At 42.8% G+C, this 20,501-nt stretch overlaps 1 protein-coding gene across 6 annotated transcripts in view; it reads left to right on the top strand.

Moving 5' to 3' along the window:
• Positions 1 to 20,501, top strand: part of LOC147010706 (dystrophin-like) — a 1,018,488-nt gene that overhangs the window by 523,201 nt on the left and 474,786 nt on the right. For all 6 annotated transcript variants that reach the window (XM_085859617.1, XM_085859614.1, XM_085859615.1 and 3 more), the window contains 3 exons: positions 2,577 to 2,801; positions 12,260 to 12,412; positions 20,217 to 20,389. In XM_085859617.1, the coding sequence (XP_085715743.1) occupies positions 2,577 to 2,801; positions 12,260 to 12,412; positions 20,217 to 20,389 (551 nt within the window). The remainder of the gene's footprint in view (positions 1 to 2,576; positions 2,802 to 12,259; positions 12,413 to 20,216; positions 20,390 to 20,501) is intronic.

The following is a 20,501-nucleotide window of genomic DNA, read 5'->3' as shown; positions in this document are numbered from 1 at the left end:
ATAAACTGTCATTCCGGTGTTTCAGAGCAGGGTGATTCATCAAAGTGTGTGCTGTCTCTCAGATGGATCTCAAAAGGGTGTCCTGTCTGTTGACATTCGTTGTGGACGTTAACGATCCCATTGTGTTCTTCGTGAAGAGTAGGCAAGCTATTGCTGGCACCATGGCCAAAGTACAAATTCCTGCCCTAACCAGCAGAGGGCACTGCATCAACCACACAGTTGAGCCCTCAGCCAAAGATGCTACCCTGGAGCGTTGTGCTGCATACCAACGAAGAAGACTGCCAGACGATGTGTACTCTGCATAAACCTAGGAAGGACAGAGCCAAGAGCGGGTAGAGTGTGGAAGACCAAAAAGGAGAGTGGAGAATACAGACAGGCCACCGACATGTCTGCAATGTGAGAGCAGTAGGACAAGACATTCAGCTTTGTCATGGGAGATCCAAATGATTTTGCAGGCCTTGCTTTTCACAGCATGAACAATGGCAAGGTGTGAGGCAGGGGCACCAGCCCAAAGGTGAGAGCAATACTCCATCAAGTTGCGAATGTTGGCATTTGCTGATAAATATTCAGTGACAGTCATCAACAGAGCCGTCTGACTTCATGCAAAACCTTTACCATTTGCTTCAGCACAAATAACTGAGTCTGCTTGAAATCATAATTTTGCATCATTGACTTGCTGAACTCGAACCGGATGCTCCTGAGATGGATCACAATCCATTAACGGTGTTTATTACCTCCGCCACCGAAGGTTTTCACTCCTGTCTGTCTGTCTGTCTGTCTGTCTGTCTGTCTGTCCATGCCCAGCTTATCTCAAAAAGTTTTTGGAAGGATTCAGACGAAACTTGGTGGACCGATTGGGTGTGTGACGAGGACGAATTGATTCAATTTCGGTGAAGATCCGGATCCGGATCCAGATCTGAGAATTTTTAAAGTGATTCTTCACCATTGAGAGATAGGGCGAAACCGATAATACAGCACAATATCTCAAAAAGTTGTGGATGGATTATGTCAAAACTTTGTGGATGAGTTGTGTAGTTGACCATTCTGTTCTTTCATATGGCAGCTTGGCTACCAAGTGGCTATCATTTCTTCGAAGTGCAGATGTGCCACTGATGCTGTGCCTATCTACCAGTACACTGGTACTCATTTCACCAACTTCAGAAGGATGACAGGCTGAGTCAACCCCACCTGGTGTTGATTCAGCAGCCAGTCGGGCTCAAATTCAGGATTCTGAGGTCCCAAGCCAGCCACCGTCGCCGCTAAGCCAACACCAAGCTTACAGTCGTTGACTAGAACAAGCCGATTCGATTTTGGTTCAGGTACGGATCCACATCAGGATTTGTCTTCAGTGGGATACGCAATGTAGACTGTTAAGCTTGGCAGAGGCAGGTGCTTTACCGAGTGCTGTTCTCGTTGACTTTGGTTCACATATCATTTTCTTTATTTGTCTTGGTTTTTTATATAATACCATACTTTTCCACCAGAAGCCGAGGGATTTCAACGTCGGTATGATGGTTGTCTTGTCTCGCGTTCGCAGGACCTTATGACACGACGCTTTGAAATATTTCATTAATTTCGTTTTCACTTTGTACGTGGGCGAACGTGCAGTGCGTTTCGCCGCAATCTATTGGAAGTTCTGTTGTTATTAAGAAGAACTTGCAATGTAACCGGTACGTAATAACTACAAATTGTTTTGTCGGAACTAGAAAGCATAATTTTTGATCTGAAATCCAGGTAATGTGTCGTGGATGAATTTACTACTGACCATTATAGTACGAGAAGAAGATATAGTAGATATTCTGAAGTAGTAATTTCCTCTGCATTAATCCCTTTTCCAGGGTGTCCCAGGAAATTACACATTTACAATTGCGATTGAAAGGTCGAAATGTGTATGGATGTATGGAGTCATTGGAGTGTACGAATGGAGAAACAATAGGTTCCTCAACTGCCTAGAATAATCTTGGTGTTCAACACCACTACCATTTTGACCACTTCCTTAAACTGACATAATTATTTACTTCTCTATGACTGTGTGTGACGCAAGTCCTCGTCGATTGATTCATACATTGACTACTTTTGCCCTCGGTTGCAAGAGGGTCCGTGTCCTCTCAAACGCACCAGTAGAAAATTATCACGTGCTTCTTAAAGTCTGGGCTACGAGTGGGCATCGTAATTCCGCATCGGTGCCCCCTGTGCGGTCGCTTGAGAGAAATGATGCAATCTTTGAAGGTTTCTTGAAGAATGGTGACGTGAAGCCCTTATTCCAATAACGTGGTGGAGTGATTTTGAAGCATGGCGAATTACTTAGCTGGATTAAGTAGATTTGTTTGGTTAATGGGCACATACAGATACCAGGAGATATTTTATACCCGAACAATATCTCTGAAAAGGATTTCTGCAGCACTGTCGGGCGATATGCAGAAACTCTTGTCACCGGATGCAACTTTGATTGAACGTCTTGAAAGCAAACATAATCTATCCAAGCTATTTTGTCACTGCATAATTGATTGTACGCTCTAAGTTTTGCCTTGTGATAACAGGTGGACGAATACACGTTGTCATTGCATACATTGCAGGCATTGGATAAGGAGCTGAGTATACGGCGCGAAGGTTACCGGACGCTTCGCAAGCAAGCACAGGAGCTGAAGAAGGAAGGTGCCGGACCCATGCTCGAGCCGGAGTTGCTACGACTCGAGAAACGATGGATTGAGATTGAGAGCAAGTTTACCAAATTCCAGCCACCACTGTACCAGCCTCCATCATACCAGCTGACTTCATACCAGCCTGCTGACTTCCACGTGGTAAACCTTTTCACTTTGTACAACAGCACTGGATGTATTTCATCAACAGTGTTCACACTTACCTAGTAGATTTCATAAAGAACCTTCAATGCACAAGTTGGGCTTTATTATGTAACACATCCATTTTTCATGGTCCTTGGGTGGCTGATTCAGTCCCTTTGCAGTTGATTTCCCCGTTAATTAGTGCGATTAAATTTCAGACCTGCTTAAGGTGTTTCACAAAGCCCATTACCTAGAAAAATTGGGCCGCAAGCTCTTTGAGATGTTTACACGGCAAGGTCTCCCAGTTGTATTGCTAATTACTTTAGCCTTGGTGTTTGCAGTAACTTACCTGCACACAGAGAGGCCCAGACGTCCTATGCTGAGTTTGCCATCTTTTTATCCCTGTGGCCATTTTTCATGATGACTTGTGCTAAAGGAGGAGTAACCAGTGGAAAAGAACCCTAATGTGCAATTGACGCTTCAGTGTGTCCGCGAATGCAACGCTTGTCTGTAAAACAATTCAAACTTCAATGAAATATTTGTGTCCATGTTGCAAAAATTTGAAATTCCCTTTTTTTTCCAAATAGACAGATTCTTGTAAGCTGTAACCAAAGGTGGAGGTGGTCACCTAAATTATTGTGACGTCACTCTCTTGTCACAAGCTGTGCAAATTAAATACATGTAATCTCTATTCTAGGTCATATAATTATAACAAGGTCACAGGGCACGCTTGTTGAAATTATGCAATTATCTGAGAAGAGTAGCAGTGATGATGAGAATAATAATACAAAGCCTAATTATTAGTTTATTCATTCAATGATTCATTGTTTCGTTTTCAATTGAAGGCTCCTTATGTTAAAAGTAAGACGAGGGAGGAATAATGACGAGTAACATGATTACAAAGGAGTTGAACACAAGGATGAGTCTAAGTATAGACCCCTTGTATTCTTTTATTTCTTCACTCTGTATAATGAGAGTAACTCTTGATTGGTTTTGGTGTGTGTACATGCATGGGGGGCAGTTTTCTGTATACAGTGTCGAGGCTCGTGGAGGAGCGAGAACACAGAACAGATTAGGACGTAACAGGATGAAAAGAACAGAAAAGAAGAGAGCTGGGGGGTTGGGGTGAGTAGGGCACCAACAGCAGGGTTGAGCGATAAGATGGAGGATGACTTGGAGAAATAAAGGATGTGGGGAAGAATGATGGCTTGGGGAGGACAGAGGGAGTGAACAACATCGTTACAGCTGCAAACTCTCAATCACGTTTAATTAAAGGAAAATTGGAAACGTTGGAAGGAGTTTGGCTTGGGGGGGATTGTCATTTTGTGGATGGGGACGATCTGAGATGATGGTGAACAGCTGTTTTGAAGCTCAGGAGGGAAGAATGAGATTGAAGAGACTGCGTGAGGAAGTTGGTTACACAGGTGAGAGACAAGAGGAACGAATGAGTGGAGTTGAGCAGTGAGTCTGGATTTTGGGAGTTTCAGCAGAACAGGGATACTGTAAGACTGCATGCAGAAACCGGGGTTTGGGGGGGACACAGTCTGGAAAGGGTGGAGATTGCAAGACCAGAAAGGAGGCGGTACAAGACAGAAAGACCACAAACCACTTGTAATAAAAAAACAAACATAAAAAATTGAATTACATTTCTCCATATCACTTTTATGGGTTCCGTGCAAACCCCTGTACCTCAGAGAAAGGTAAAAGCAATTAAAAATGTAATTTTTTTTTTACAAAACAAAAGGGCAAAGAAGCTTAAGAGCTGTTCTCGTCGTTGCAAGAAGAAGATAAGCACTATTTGTTGTTTGGTTTTTGAAAGCAAGTGAGGGTCCAGCAGTGCATTTTGCCAACACCCAATGCCAACCTCAAATAAACACTGGAAATTGCTCATAAGCAAAACATAATGGAGTGTAAAACAAGCAAATAATAGAATGCCCACAAAAAGGAATTTGATTCACAAGCTTTCATTTAGCAGAATAATAATTACACCGAACTAATGGATTTTGGTGCAGTCTGCATACGTACGTTCGCGTGGTCGTGGATTGTGAGTGATCACGGTAGATATCGGCCTTCAACAGAGCCGCGTTCCGACGTGCTAAAGCCTTTTGTTCTAATAATGTAGTCCACAAATAACTGGATCCATGAGGGGAAGTTGTGTGCAGTAAAGCATATATGGTGAAATATTATGTCCATTTTACATCCGGGGTAAATCAACACAAACATACATAACTTCTCTGTAAGGCCAAGTGTTGTCAACTGCAGGGTTATTAATTGTGACTTAAAGCAGTTTGTGATGATACCCGCTGTGCTGCTGTGGTTCAAGGAAGGTAGTTATTCCTCCATTCGAACCATGACTTTGCAGTCGTGCTCATCACGCACTCTTGCACACCGACTGTGCGCCGACACCTGGGTGTTGCACACTGACCACGGGCCCCACTGATTTTCTTACACCGATTGCTTCTCCACTTGACTTTTGTACACTAACTGCAGGTCCAGATGACTGTTGCACTGACCAAGGGCCCACTTGACTTTTGTACAATGGCCACAGCCCAGCTGATTTTTGGACACGGATTGCAGACCAAACTGATTTTTGTACACCGACTGCGGGCCCAGATGATTTTTGTACACTGGCCATGAGCTCAACTGACTTTTGTGCATCGATTGCGGGCCAAGTTGATTTTGTACATCGATTGTAGGCCAAGTTGATTTTGTACACCGATTGCGGGCCAAGTTGATTTTTGTACACCGACCACAGCCCAAATGACTTTTGTACACCGACTGTGGGCCTAGCTGATTTTTATACACTGACCACGTGCCCAACTGACTTTTGTTCATGGATTGTGGGCCAAGCTGATTTTTGTACACTGGCTATGGGCTCAACTGACTTTTGTTCACCGACCACAGCCCAAATTACTTTTGTACACCGATTGCGGGCCAAGTTGATTTTTGTACACCGATTGTGGGCTCAGCTGATTTTTCTACACCGACCATGGGCCCAAATGACTTTTGTACATCGATTGCAGGCCAATCTTATTTTTTGTACACCGATTGCTGACCAAGCTGATTTTTGTACACTAGCACGGGTCCTACTGACTTTTGTACACTGATTGCAGACCAAGCTGATTTTTGTACACTGAGCACGGGTCCTACTGACTTTTGTACACCAATTGCAGACCAAGCTGATTTTTGTACACTGAGCACGGGCCCTACTGACTTTTATTCACCAATTGTGGGCCGAGCTGATTTTTGAACCCTGCCCATGGGCCCAACTGACTTTTGTACACCGATTGCGGGCTCAGCTGATTTTTTCTACATTGACCATGGGCTCAAATGACTTTTGTACATCGATTGCAGGCCAAGTTGATTTTTGTACATCGATTGTGGGCCAAGTTGGTTTTTGTACACTGAGCACGGGCCCTACTGACTTTTATTCACCAATTGTGGGCCTAGCTGATTTTTGTACACTGACCACGTGCCCAACTGACTTTTGTTCATCGATTGTGGGCCAAGCTGATTTTTGTACACTGACCACGTGCTCAACTGACTTTTGTTCATGGATTGTGGGCCAAGCTGATTTTTGTACACTGACCACGTGCCTAACTGACTTTTGTACATCGATTGTGGGGCAAGCTGATTTTTGTACACTGACCACGTGCCCAACTGAGTTTTGTACATCGATTGCGGGCCAAGCTGATTTTTGTACACTGACCACGTGCCCAACTGACTTTTGTACATCGATTGCGGGCCAAGTTGATTTTTGTACACCGATTGTGGGCCAAGCTGATTTTTGTACACTGACCACGTGCTTAACTGACTTTTGTACATCGATTGCGGGCCAAGTTGATTTTTGTACACTGACCACGTGCTTAACTGACTTTTGTACACCGATTGTGGGGCAAGCTGATTTTTGTACACTGACCACGTGCCCAACTGACTTTTGTACATCGATTGCGGGCCAAGTTGATTTTTGTACACCGATTGTGGGCCAAGCTGATTTTTGTACACTGACCACGTGCTTAACTGACTTTTGTACATCGATTGCGGGCCAAGTTGATTTTTGTACACCGATTGTGGGCCAAGCTGATTTTTGTACACTGACCACGTGCTTAACTGACTTTTGTACACCGATTGTGGGGCAAGCTGATTTTTGTACACTGACCACGTGCCCAACTGAGTTTTGTACATCGATTGCGGGCCAAGCTGATTTTTGTACACTGACCACGTGCCCAACTGACTTTTGTACATCGATTGCGGGCCAAGTTGATTTTTGTACACCGATTGTGGGCCAAGCTGATTTTTGTACACTGACCACGTGCTTAACTGACTTTTGTACATCGATTGCGGGCCAAGTTGATTTTTGTACACTGACCACGTGCTTAACTGACTTTTGTACACCGATTGTGGGGCAAGCTGATTTTTGTACACTGACCACGTGCCCAACTGACTTTTGTACATCGATTGCGGGCCAAGTTGATTTTTGTACACCGATTGTGGGCCAAGCTGATTTTTGTACACTGACCACGTGCTTAACTGACTTTTGTACATCGATTGCGGGCCAAGTTGATTTTTGTACACCGATTGTGGGCCAAGCTGATTTTTGTACACTGTCCACGTGCTTAACTGACTTTTGTACACCGATTGTGGGCCAAGCTGATTTTTGTACACTGACCACGTGCTTAACTGACTTTTGTACACCGATTGTGGGCCAAGCTGATTTTTGTACACTGACCACGTGCTTAACTGACTTTTGTACACCGATTGTGGGCCAAGCTGATTTTTGTACACTGACCACGTGCTTAACTGACTTTTGTTCATGGATTGTGGGCCAAGCTGATTTTTGTACACTGACCACGTGCCTAACTGACTTTTGTACACCGATTGTGGGCCAAGCTGATTTTTGTACACTGACCATGGGCCCAACTGATTTTTGTACACCGATTGTGGGCCCAGCTGATTTCTGGACACTGACCATGGGCCCAACTGATTTTTGTACACCGATTGTGGGCCAAGCTGATTTTTGTACACTGACCACGGGCCCAACTGATTTTTGTACACCGATTGTGGGCCAAGCTGATTTTTGGACACTGACCATGGGCCCAACTGATTTTTGTACACCGATTGTGGGCCAAGCTGATTTTTGGGCACTGACCACGGGCCCAGTCGACTCTCGCATGCTGAATGCAGCCTCACTTGACAATTAGCACACTTAAACTTTCTATCATGTTCATACCTTCTTGGTATGTGACATCTCTTAAGTTTTGTAAACATGCACTTGCTTTAGAGTTGCACAACAGCAATGTTTTTCATTAAATATTGAACTCAATTTCCAGGCCGAGTCGGTCGTACCATTTCTTGTAGCATTTTCATTGTTCGTGGAAAGTGAATTGCAGAGCACTCATACAAATTTGCCTTTTCTTTCTTATGGAATCTTTATTTGTTTGCCAAGTTTTGGGAAAACATCCGTGGTGTGTTTTGTTATCATGAATATGGTGTGAAGAAATGACCACACTGTGTTCACCATTGCCTTGTCGTTTTGCCGACTCGCTATCATGATAGTAAATTGACCAAATAATGCACACACTGCGTTTTCATGAAATATTTCTCTAAGTTCAGGACATTTTCACCAACACCCCTCTCTGTTACCCCTCTCTCCTGCTCCTGTTATGTGCATCTGTACTATTCCCTTTGCAACCTGTTTTGCATTCCGTTGTTGTCCTGTTGCGTCCTGATCCGTTCAATGTACCCACTATTCCATGAGCTCCGACTTTGTATGAATACAAAAAACCAAAGCCGGGAGTCCCATCTGTCAAGATTCTCTGGTGGATGTTAAATATCGGATGGGTGCCTTTTGGATAAAAGGAAGGCCATTGTGTTCCGGAATTAATAGAATCCCTGTCCAATATGCATTTGCCAGAAGTACTTCCTCCACTCATTCCTTTCCACTTATTTCTCTGATTTCTGTTTTTCCTTGCCTTCTCTCCCTTACGAATGAAAATTATATTACGAGGAAATACAAGGAAATCAGACACACGTGGAGGCCATTCAGCCTATCAACCTTCTGCAACATAAACACCACACTCATTTATCAACACAATATCCAAAGAAGACATGGCAAAATGTTTATTACTATTTTTTTGTAAGTGTTTTTGTATTTATTTATTTATTTATTTATATTTTTACGTTTTTGCAGTTTTTGTATTTTTTTCCCCTCCTCAGGGGAGGGGGCATGGACTTGGTTAAAAAACACACACATCAACCACACAACACCCCTTGACGAGGCCCCCACCAACAGCAATCCGTATATATGTACACAAAACCGCGTTTCATTTTATAGACCGTGAATACGTGGGTCCACGAATGTCGAATTTGCGAATGTTGGGGTTCCAAGGTAAACACACACACACACGCACATGCACACGCACACACACCACATATATATATATATATATATATATATATATATATATATATATATATATATATATATATATATATATATATATATATATATATATATATATATATATATATATATATATATATATATATATATATACGTATATATATATATATATATATATATATATATATATATATATATATATATATATCTTCTTCTTCTTTCGGCTGCTCCCATTAGGGGTCGCCACATCGGATCATCCGTATGATCCGCATAGTGATTTGGCACATGTTTTACGCCGGATGCCCTTCCTGACGCAACCCTGGTCGCCTCTTACGACACAGGGATATGGTACACCTATTTTAACCAGGGTATACACCGGCACAGTACACTGATACTCATTTCGCCGACCTCGGAAGGATGACAGGCTGAGTCAACCCCCTGGTGTATTAATTCAGTTGGCTCAACGGGGCTTGAACTCAGGACCTTTTGGATCCCAAGCCGTTGCCCTAACCACTGTGCCAACACCAGGATATATATATACATATATATATATATATATATATATATATATATATATATATATACATATATATATATATATATATATATATATATATATACACATACATACATACATACATACATACATACATACATATACATATATATATATATATATATATATATATATATATATATATATATATATATATATATATATTCGTCACTGATCCAGGGTTTGAGGTCTTGAGGCCACCGGGCACAGAAAACTCCGTGCACTGGCAGGTTTCTCAGCAACCATGAATGCCGATTGGCACGGCCAATCCGGGCAGGGTCACACTAATTTGTGTGATACCTTACCTGTGGACAGCTGGCTAATTTGAGTCACGTGCCCTCAGTGCACACTCGGATTACAGCCTAGCGTTACAGCGAGTGTGCAAATTACAAAGCAAATTATTGGAGTGCAACTTCCCGTCTAACTATACCTGTGCACTGTGTCGGACTGATAAAGAAAGAGTCAATGGAGACAGATTGGAAATTACAACAAAAAATTATTTATTTCTAACAAATGAGCAATCGTTTAAAAGCAATTATTTATAAGCAAGAAAGTAAAAAGGCACATAAGAGCAGATTCAACCATAACATGTCTTGCTATTCAATCTTACTTACACAAAAGACTCGGCCATCATTCACATCAGTGGAAAAAAAGGGGGGGGGCAGAATAAAACAAGGACTTAAAAATAAAATAAAAGTAACGTATAGAGAAAAGAAAAATATCCTTTTCCTTTCTCCCTCATCTCACACAGCCCAAATATGCAAGAGGATGTGGAAGAAAATGCATGGGGAATATGGGCAGTGGCAATGTGACACGATAGGGACACACAAGGTCACCATTCTGTTGCAGGATACTTGATTGATGGTATTGGAATTTGTAAGTTGTTCTGAACACCTGCAACAACTTGTGTACCATTCGTGAAGGACACTTTGGGATCTTTAACATACACCAACTAATGCTGGCAGATGGGACACCCAGTTTAACGTCCATCCAACGGCCGGCAAACGCATTGATGCCTTGCCCTGTCTGCAAAACACCAAGCTTTCAGTTAGTAGCTGGGGCAGGATTCAAACCCAGGCTAAACACCTCAGAGGTGAGTGTGCACACTTCTGGAGTATCCATCCAGCCCCCATACCATACAGTCAAGATCAATTTGAATTCCCAATAAGTTGAATGAAGAAATTCAAATCAGGCCCTGTGGAGGCAATTCTTGCCTATTCAAATGTAAACTAATTCAAATAGATCCTTTTTCAAAGTTGGAGCTATCACTTCTACTCCATTGCATGCCATTTACTAGTTGTATGGAGTACTGTTTCATTTAGCTGAGCAGACATTGAAATTCGTGCCCAGACTCATACTATTTTACTGCACATTGTCTGACAGCACAACACAGAAGTATTGCACTTTCCATCGAGCTGTCTAGTCTGGGTTAAATTCTCCACCTGTATAAGCTCTCCAATTGGTGCTTCGCAATCAGGACATTCCATCAAAAAGTGAGCCATCCCTCAAATAGACCTTTAGCTGGGCATCCGTCTGCTAACACGAGTTGGTGGACTTTAAAGATCCCACTATCTTTTGTGCAATAGGTGCCAGCACCTTGGACAAATTCCTCCCCACCATGCCAAATGTGCAGGGGGAGGGGGCACTGCATCAACGACAAAGCCGTGTCTGTAGTAATGAATCGATTAGAGGCCTGAATTTGTCACATGAATCTCAATTCCTCATGCATTTGCAAACAGCAGCTATAAATTAGGTTTCCCTTGGAGCTTGCAGGAACTCCAGAAGTTGTGGTGGATGGCATTTTCCATGATTTAGTGCTGTATCAAACTTACTTCCTGTCCATTGGCCCACATTCACCTTGTACATTCCTGCACTTTCATGTCATCCCATTATTGTACACTGAAGCCGTACGGAATCTGTTCAAAATGATAAGGTGAATGTGGATCAATACACAGGAAGTTGTGAGCACTTCGTGTATCAGTCTCTCATGCCCTGCAGTGAACTTCACTGCATGAGTTACAACCGCAGCCAAACAGGTATGTGAAGCACAATTGCATCGTGTTTACGATGCGGATGAAGCACAACTGCATTCCGTAGTGTACTATATTGTACTTAATCTGAAGATTAAGCTTTCAAAGCTACCATTTTGTGATGCTCAGATGTTGTACTTTATCAAATATAGAAAAATACTCATGACAACCTGATGTTCTGTCTTCAAATGGTTATTTTATTCAAAATTGTTGCATGCCGTTTTGAAGCTTGACATGAATATTAGGCCTGAATGCCTTGTCTTTATGATAAAATTCTGCATAATTGCCTAATTTTGTCTGTCGACTCGACAGTATTGAAAATCTCAGGAAGATTTCCATTTGGATGCTTTCACCAAATTGCTGATCGTAAGCAATTGGAGGCATGAGACTTGATTGCGAATGGGACCAATATAATAGTGGTAGATGAACAAATTGCTGATGGAATTGAGCCGGTTGCAATACTACATGATACTTATGTGGCAAACAGGAAGGCAAGACCCCACTGACAGACACGACGAGCTATCTCCTGGAACTTGATGAGCTATTGTTGGAGCTTGCCAAAATTGAGCAGGGTCTCCTCGCTCCTGAACTCACGGCGGGAAACTTTGCTGAGCTGCCACGCCAAGAAAAGGCCTTGCAGGTACACGAAACTGTTTTTTTATTTCGTGGTTCTTGATGCTATGGTCTCTGTGGTAAGTGTGCAAGTTGGTGTCTCTTGCTCGAATATCGAAGTGCAACGTTATTGGTTCCTCGATTGTCTTGAGCATATTTGTTTCTCTTTACATCTCCCTCAATCAAATGATCAAAATCCCCCCCCCCCACTTTTTCAAAATATGATTGTCCCTGTTTTATTATCTGTTATTGTTCTCATTAATGTTGGGAGCAGTGTCTTGTTATATTTGCTTCCATGAATCTCCAAAGTGTTATTTTTGTTGTTGTTTATTGCAGTGATCTAATGCTCATTTTGGAGCGGGAACCACGTGCACGCTTAATGAGTCGATTGTGAATGATCAAGCGCTCAATTTTCCTTTGACATCTGATATCCAAAGAAAATTTAACAATATTATCTTGGAAAATGTAAAAGGATACTGAAAATCTACTTCAAAATAAAAAATCAGTAGCCAGTTGTCCACTGGATAACTGTGTGAAGATATAACAATAAGCAATTTCCTATTGCAGGCATTATTTCGGCTACGTACATAAATATCCATATACATGATAACAACATTATAGGAAAAAGATTACAAGGTCTCCTGATGCATGTGTACTGTACGAATGTGTTGAGCTATGGAAAGGCAGTGCAACGTCTCTCAATCTCTGGAGCGAGGAAAGCAGCAGTCAGGGCACTTGCCGATGACAAAAAGTCACAGTCAGATATTGCCAGACAAATCAGCTTTTCACAATCCACAGTATCTTACATCTTTAAAGAGCTTCACACCAGGTATGGTGTTGCATCATGCAGAGAGAATTCTGGAGGGAAGCGGATCCCCATGTCAGGAGATGACACGAAATTGGCCGATATTGCAATGAAAAAAACCGGTACCATTCTCCCAAAAACTTGCTTCCAGGTCGAATGACAATGATGGTGTCAAAGGATCCAGGTCTTCAACCTACTGCGATCTTCGTGAACTTGGATTTCACTCCCGGTTGCCTGCCAATGAAGGCTCTACTGAATGCATCACAAAGGAAGAGAATACTGAATACTGCCAGATAGAGACAGAGGCAGAGGCAGAGGCAGATAACTGGTCCATGGAACAGCAGTCAACTGGTATGTTCACGAATGAATCAAAACTTTGTATCTCCTTTGGTGACCAAGGACCCCGATAGGCACCATCCAGAATAAATTTATCACCCTACGTGCCCACAGTGGAGGAGCATCATCTTTCCACAAAGCCTGATGGTCTAGGGTTGAATGAGTGTGGTGGGTGTCGGATCTCTCTGCCTGCTGAATCAGACAGTTAATGAAGCTGTGTACCAAGACATGCGAGAACATTTCACAATTCCGACTGCTGAGGTGTTATGTGGTGACAATGACATAATCCTCAAGCAAGAACTGGCTCCAGTGCATAACACATGGTCTCCAAGGGCATGGCTTGCTGCATGTAGCATTGTGGTTTTATCATGGCCGGCAAACTCGCCTGACCGAAACCCAATAGAGAACCTATAGTACACTGTCGAAGGTCAGCTGAATGTGCTCAAATTCTATATGCGTCAGGAACTGAAAGATAGACTGGTCAAGTACTGGGAATCCTTCATGATAGAGGAATGGAACCAACTCATCATACCAATTCCAGGTTAGGGCAAGTATGAGAACATGCGCCAGAGCAGTGCATCGCTGTGTCCACTTTCCACCGATACTCCAGGGACCTCCATCAGGCTAGCCCCCAGGCAGATGCCTGGCCCATCAACTTGAGATGCCGATCAACCTGCTGCAACCACAAGGCACATCGTCAGCCCATTGGCCTGCTCCACTCACGAGGCTCCCTCACTGAGAGAATCTGGTGAGCAGGATGAGCTTCAGGAAAATGAGCCACATGTCCATACAGCCACAGCTGATGCTCATGAAATATACAGGTCACAAATTTCATTTGAGTCTCTCTCAGCAACCGCTCATTGTGGACACAAAGTTTGATCAGCGATAGACAAGGATTTTTCAAAGAGACCTGGTACCGAAGGAGTTAAGTCTTCATTTCAGATCCCAGGTCAGAGTTCAAGTCTTACATCCATAGAGCAAGACTGGAAGCACCAAGGACCTAAAGGCTCGGATTTTCGTTGTCCTGCACAGGTACCGACAGCGCCACATCCCATGATCCAGTAAATCCATGACTCCCCAGGCCTGACCCAGATGTCTATTGACCTCTGACTCACAGCCATCAGAGACATGAGTATCATTGTTAAGGTTAGTGAATCTCTCCATGACCTCAACATGCTCACCACAAACAGGTACAGACAAGATAGCAGCATCCAAGATGTCATTGAAAGCCTGAATATTAATTTTGACCCAGGAAACCCATAATCCCAGTGGCTCCGACTCCTCATTCAGCACCTCAAGGTCCCCCATAAAGATATCTAAAGTCTCCGCAAAGATGGCTGCATCATCTGCGAAATCAAGGTCAGAGACCTTGACATTCCCAAACGATGTACCACAGCTTGATCTCTCCGACATCTTCCTCAGAATCCAGTCCATACAAGCACTGAAAAGTGTGTGTGTGTGTGTGGGGGGGGGGGGGGGAGGCAGCAGTACACACTGCTGAGAAACTTCAAGGCTCTACCCAGTGGAACTTATAAAAGGATAGTCTAATATTTTAAAAGTGCTGCCTTCAGTTCAAATTATCATTGTTCTATGTTGAAAGGGGATATTTACGATTTTCCAAACGATTCTGAGAAAATATTGTTCGTTCTTTCTTTCCACGTCAAATGTCTAAGACAAATTGAGCGATTGATTATTTATAATCGATGTGTTAAGCATTCCCGGTTATTGCCGATTTATTGAATTTCATGAACCAGACTTGGACAGTGCATGTCAGACAATATTTGAAACATCTCTGTAACCTTTACACGAATTACGAGGACTTTGGTGGACAACAGACAAATCTGCACAGTATATCAAACTAACATAGCATTTTCATAGCTCAGGTGGGTAATGCCATGCATCGAATCAATCTTCTTATGAAGTCCATCATCTTTTGATAATATGAACAAATTATTTGTTAATTCAAACCATCCGTTTAGATAGAGATGTCCGCAGTGCTGTATAACGATCCACCACCCAACAGTAGAAAAAAAAATACAAAAGGAAAGAATGGCGGAGTGTGAAGCAATATGACAAAATGAAGAAACAATAGGAAACAAGGACAAATGTGTCCAAGAACCGCATCCTAAAGGTTTTGTCTTCACCAGAAGAAGAAGAAGAAGAAGAAGAAGAAGAAGAAGAAGAAGAAGAAGAAGAAGAAGAAGAAGAAGAAGAAGAAGAAGAAGAAGAAGAAGAAACAATAAGAAGAAGAACAACACGGAGCTCTCTTAGAGCCAGCGTTCGCAACGCGACGCGGCTAAAAATTCATTACAGAAAGTCCAAACATCAGCATTTTGATCGCAATAACAATAACAACAACTTCCGATATTTCGTCACGTGCCTTGCTGGAGCCAATGGCGAGACCCGTCATGGAGGCTTCTCGTTCATGACGAGAAAATCGTGTATTTACGAAATTACAACACATTAAATGGAATAATCTTTAAATATTAACGTGAACTTTTCGAAACTTTAAAGCAAATGTCCGAATATATTTAAAAGTTCATGATAGACGCTCTCAAAAGGAACCCTCAATGCGAGGATGTGTACAAGTGTTTAGTATTTAAGGAGATCCGGATCCTGTATATAAAAGAGCCGAGTCCTAAAGGTTTTGTCTGAAGAAGAAGAAGAAGAAGAAGAAGAAGAAGAAGAAGAAGAAGAAGAAGAAGAAGAAGAACAAGAAGAAGAACAAGAAGAAGAACAAGAAGAAGAAGAAGAAGAACAAGAAGAAGAACAAGAAGAAGAACAAGAAGAAGAACAACAACAACAACAACAACAACAACAACATGGAGCTCTCTGAGAGCCAGCGTCCGCTGCGCGAGACGCGGCTAAAAAACAAACGTACAATCTTGGAAGGCAGTGAAGCCACAGATATGGCTGAGATAGAAGGAAAAGTTCATCAAAAGCCAGGCTGAGAACCTCGTGTTCTTTTTCAAGCCTCAACACAGTACATCATCACACTTGGTTTATGCAATCAGTCCTTATTCTTCTCTCATATGCAGCACAAGGCTGTGCGTAGCATCATGTACTGGCAGCGCAGCTGTGCTGTTTATGCAGTGCCCCCTATACGTTAGCAGATGAATTTGTAATTTGTCCAGGGTGCCAGTGATAGCTCGCCTCGTCTTTGCGGAGGACACCTTGGGTTCTTTAACATCCACGAACCAATGTTGACATACAAGATACCTGGTTTAACATCCATCCGAGGAACAGCGCACACATTGATTCCTCACCCTGCCTGCAAAGCACCAGAATGCCAGTTTATCGGCGTGCCGAGATTCAAACCCAGGCGACATGGCTCAGAGTCGAGTGAGCAATTACATTACATTCTCCGTGCGTGCTACACTGTGCAACCAATATTCATTTCTTCCTGGTCTGTTTGTAACATCTTTGACTCCTTTCGTCTGAGCTTTTTAAAAATAAAATGGTTATGAGCTGTGTCGAAAGTTTTATTACTCATACGCTGTTCAAGTGATTTGACCTTTAGGGTGAAAATGTAAATTTATGAGGACATTTTTTCATGTGCTTTGCAAGAAACCGTGCTCGCCTGCAGGACTCACAGTTGCTGTCCTGTATTAAGGTTATTTCTCATTTTTTCTTAAAATATTTGCTACCCTGGTCTTGCTCGGTGCCGCGTTCGCTCTCGCACACGTTTCACCCCAAATTATGGTTTTGTGACATTATTGCCCAAGCGAAGAATTGATAGTACTCTTCAGGTTTCGAGCAATGCGTTTCATCTGAAACAGTTTGAAGACGTATTCCGTTCCCTGCTTGGCTGGCCTTTTGACATGGGTCAGGCTGTGGCCTTCACCCTCGGCACAGCAATTCAAAGTGGCAGCTCGACCTTTTTCCTAATAAAATGCTGGCAAACCTCCTCTCACCTTGGCACATTTATGCCAAAAGGTCGAGTTGCTCTAATCGCTATTAATTAAATTACCTCAATCCTATTTTATCCCTTTGATGTCTGTGTGTGTGTAATTGAAACACTAGTAACCATGGCACTATCTCTCAATTTGCATTCAAGTAAATGACGTGAGCTGTGTTCGCTTCTGTCTGCCAACAGAGGGATAATTTTGGAAATGATCGGGGCGTAGGGTTTTACCAGGGATGCACCATACACCCGGCAGATGCTGCTGCTCATTGCAGTACGGAGGAAGATAATTTTCTTCGTTGTTCATTTCTTGCACATGATTCCACAAACACGCAATTCCAAAAATATCTTCCGATTTGTCATGATATCCGAGAGAAGTATGACGAGTAACCTCCTCGGATCGAGTGATTAAAAAAAATCTCAAGGGAAATGGGGTATTCACAAAATGGCCACTCCTAAAGCAAGGCGAAAAGTGTTGTTCTAGTTTATTGTGTGTGTGTGTGTGTGTGTGTGTGTGTGTGTGTGTGTGTGTGTGTGTGTGTGTGTGTGTGTGTGTGTGTGTGTGTGTGTGTGTGTGTGTTCTACAAATACAGCAGCGCATGTTTTCAAAATGGCCACTCACTGTCAAGATTTTTTTTATTATTCCTTGACCTGCACCCACTGCACGGGACCGAGGTAGATAACAAGCGGTGCTGGGGTTATCCTTCAAATTGATAGCTGTGAAGACTTTTTCTAGGCATGAATTTTTCTCTCTGTTGAATCGCAGCGTGCCCAGTCAGCCCGATCAGTCCGTGCAGTGAGGAAATAGATCCTTCGTATGATTTCTTTCTCTTTTTATTGTACGGCGGATTAACCGGTTTCTATATCCAAAGACCTCCCTCTCCTCTGATGTGGAGTTTGCTTCATATTTCTCAAGTTTGTCATTTGAAAGTTTTCCTTCAAGCTTCCGCTGTTGTATCAAAAAATTTGCGCTGCTGTTTCCAGTGGCAAGGTTATTTATTTATTTCTTCAAGTCCTGGATTCCATCTTGTGGGAAAGGCCTCGGGATGAAAGAGTCGTTTTGATTTCGGGAAAACCAAAAATTATCAACAGGCCATCCCCACTTCTACCCGATACCAGGTGAACCTATTGTTTTTTTTTCTGTCCGTTCTTCCAGATTTGAGGCCTCCAAAGAACAGGTTGTTCACCGAAAACAAGTTGATGTCAGAGATAAAACATTTCACATTCCTCTACGAGTCTGATTGAAAAGCTGCCGTCAATGGCACGCCGCCGCACTGTTTACACTCCATACGTATAGTTAACCAGAGGTTACTTGCAAGTCCTTTTATTTATTTATTTTCCTAAACTATGTTTGCTTTCACACTCAGTTTTTCTTCAACTCCCTTCAATTCCTAGTTACACTGAACTCATCAGCATCGGCATTATTACTTTGACATGGGAATATGTATTTGATCCAATGAAAGGCAGTTCCAACCATCTCTTTTGCCAACCTCATCTTCCTTTGAACTTTGTGAATTTATTACTTGATACTTCAATCCTATGTTGAAACACGAAAATAAACAAAATACTGGCCATGGAGTGAGTGCATCATTAACAGATGCATCACTTTGAATAAATGGAGGGCTCATAGGACCGCCGGTGTTCCTGCAGGGTGCATTTTGACGAGACTCTCACAGGACTCCGGTGTGGTCTCCACCTAATTATGGACTCCGCATGTAAAAACCTCTCCCACGTCCACAGAACGCACTGGGTGCATCGTTATAGAATTCCTCATTGTTTTTGTTTCCACCAACTACTCGCAGGAGATATTTGCAGCAGCTACTTATCAGGGTTTTCACATGCTGTATATTTTATACCTTAATGTCCCATTGGCTAATTTGAAACGGGTTAAAAGTCAGGTTCACATGGCGACACAGAATATGGAAAGCTTTTTCGCTATTAGAAAAATTGCGTGAGGTGTTGCAGAAGTAGACCGCTGCATGATCTTCATCTGGGATAGTTGCCTTTCTACAGGAGAAAAGGTTATCACTTCAACCAGCAGGGAATGGTAATGTACCACCTGTATACAGTGGAATGCATTGTTATCCAGTTATTGCTCAGACCGGCACTGTGCAGCTTTGGTCTGGGGAGTATGCAGCAGCAGAATGCATATTTCGTATAGCTTGCAAAACATGGCAGCTTTGACCCTCATTTTGGGTCTCTGGTTGGGTTTTCACAGAATTTACTTAGTTCAGGTATTATTTCAAGATGCAAATGCTGGCAAGATAGCCTTGAGGTATGGATACTCACCTCTGAGCTATTGAGTCTGGGTTTCAATTCTGGCCCACCTATAAACTGTCATCCTGGTGTTTTGCAGGCAGGATGACCCATCAATGTGTGTGTGCTGTCCCTCGGATGGACATTGAACTTAGTTTCCCATCCACCAGCATAAAATATCCTGTGGTGTCCTTCACAAAGAATAGGTGCAGTTATTGCCAGCACCCTGAACAAATTACAAATTCCTGCTCTAACCTCCAGGAGACATTGCATCAGTGGCACAGCTGTGCCCCCCAGCAAATGATGCTACCTGCAGCCTTGTGCTGTCAAATAAAGAAGAAGAAAATTTCAAAATTCAAATAAATAGTACTTCGCAGATTTTAAGATCTAAATCTAAGTTGATACTACCGTTTGTTTGCGTTGGTATTTGTTCTCCACAAGATGATCGACTGCACTCCAAGCACGACCTGGTTTTGGTGGGTTTAACGGGCTCCTGAATGCGGCAATAATATACGTGCGCATTTGCCACAGGGAGTTGGAGCCGAATTGGAGTGGCTCAGCGATAGCTTGTTGGCCACCCGAGAACGCCAGCCGAGCGTCCTCCATGCTGCTTCCGCAGCAGATGTCCCCAAGATTGAGGCAAGCCTGCGGCGGTTGGACACGGAGTGGGAGAACGTGAACAATATGTATGATGCTCGGAAGCGGTGAGTACCTGAGTTGTATCAACCACTTTGCCTGCAGCGTTGCACCTGGCAACCAACTGCTGCTTCCTTCTCATTGTGTACAACCTTGAAAGAAATCAAAGTCAGACTTTGT

Source organism: Eptatretus burgeri, chromosome 16 (genome assembly GCF_056783735.1).
Source record: "Eptatretus burgeri isolate ZD-2024b chromosome 16, Ebu_testis_v1, whole genome shotgun sequence".
Taxonomy (NCBI): Eukaryota; Metazoa; Chordata; class Myxini; order Myxiniformes; family Myxinidae; genus Eptatretus; species Eptatretus burgeri.
Note: the sequence above shows the minus strand (reverse complement) of the source record. Positions and strands in the feature narration are given on the sequence as shown.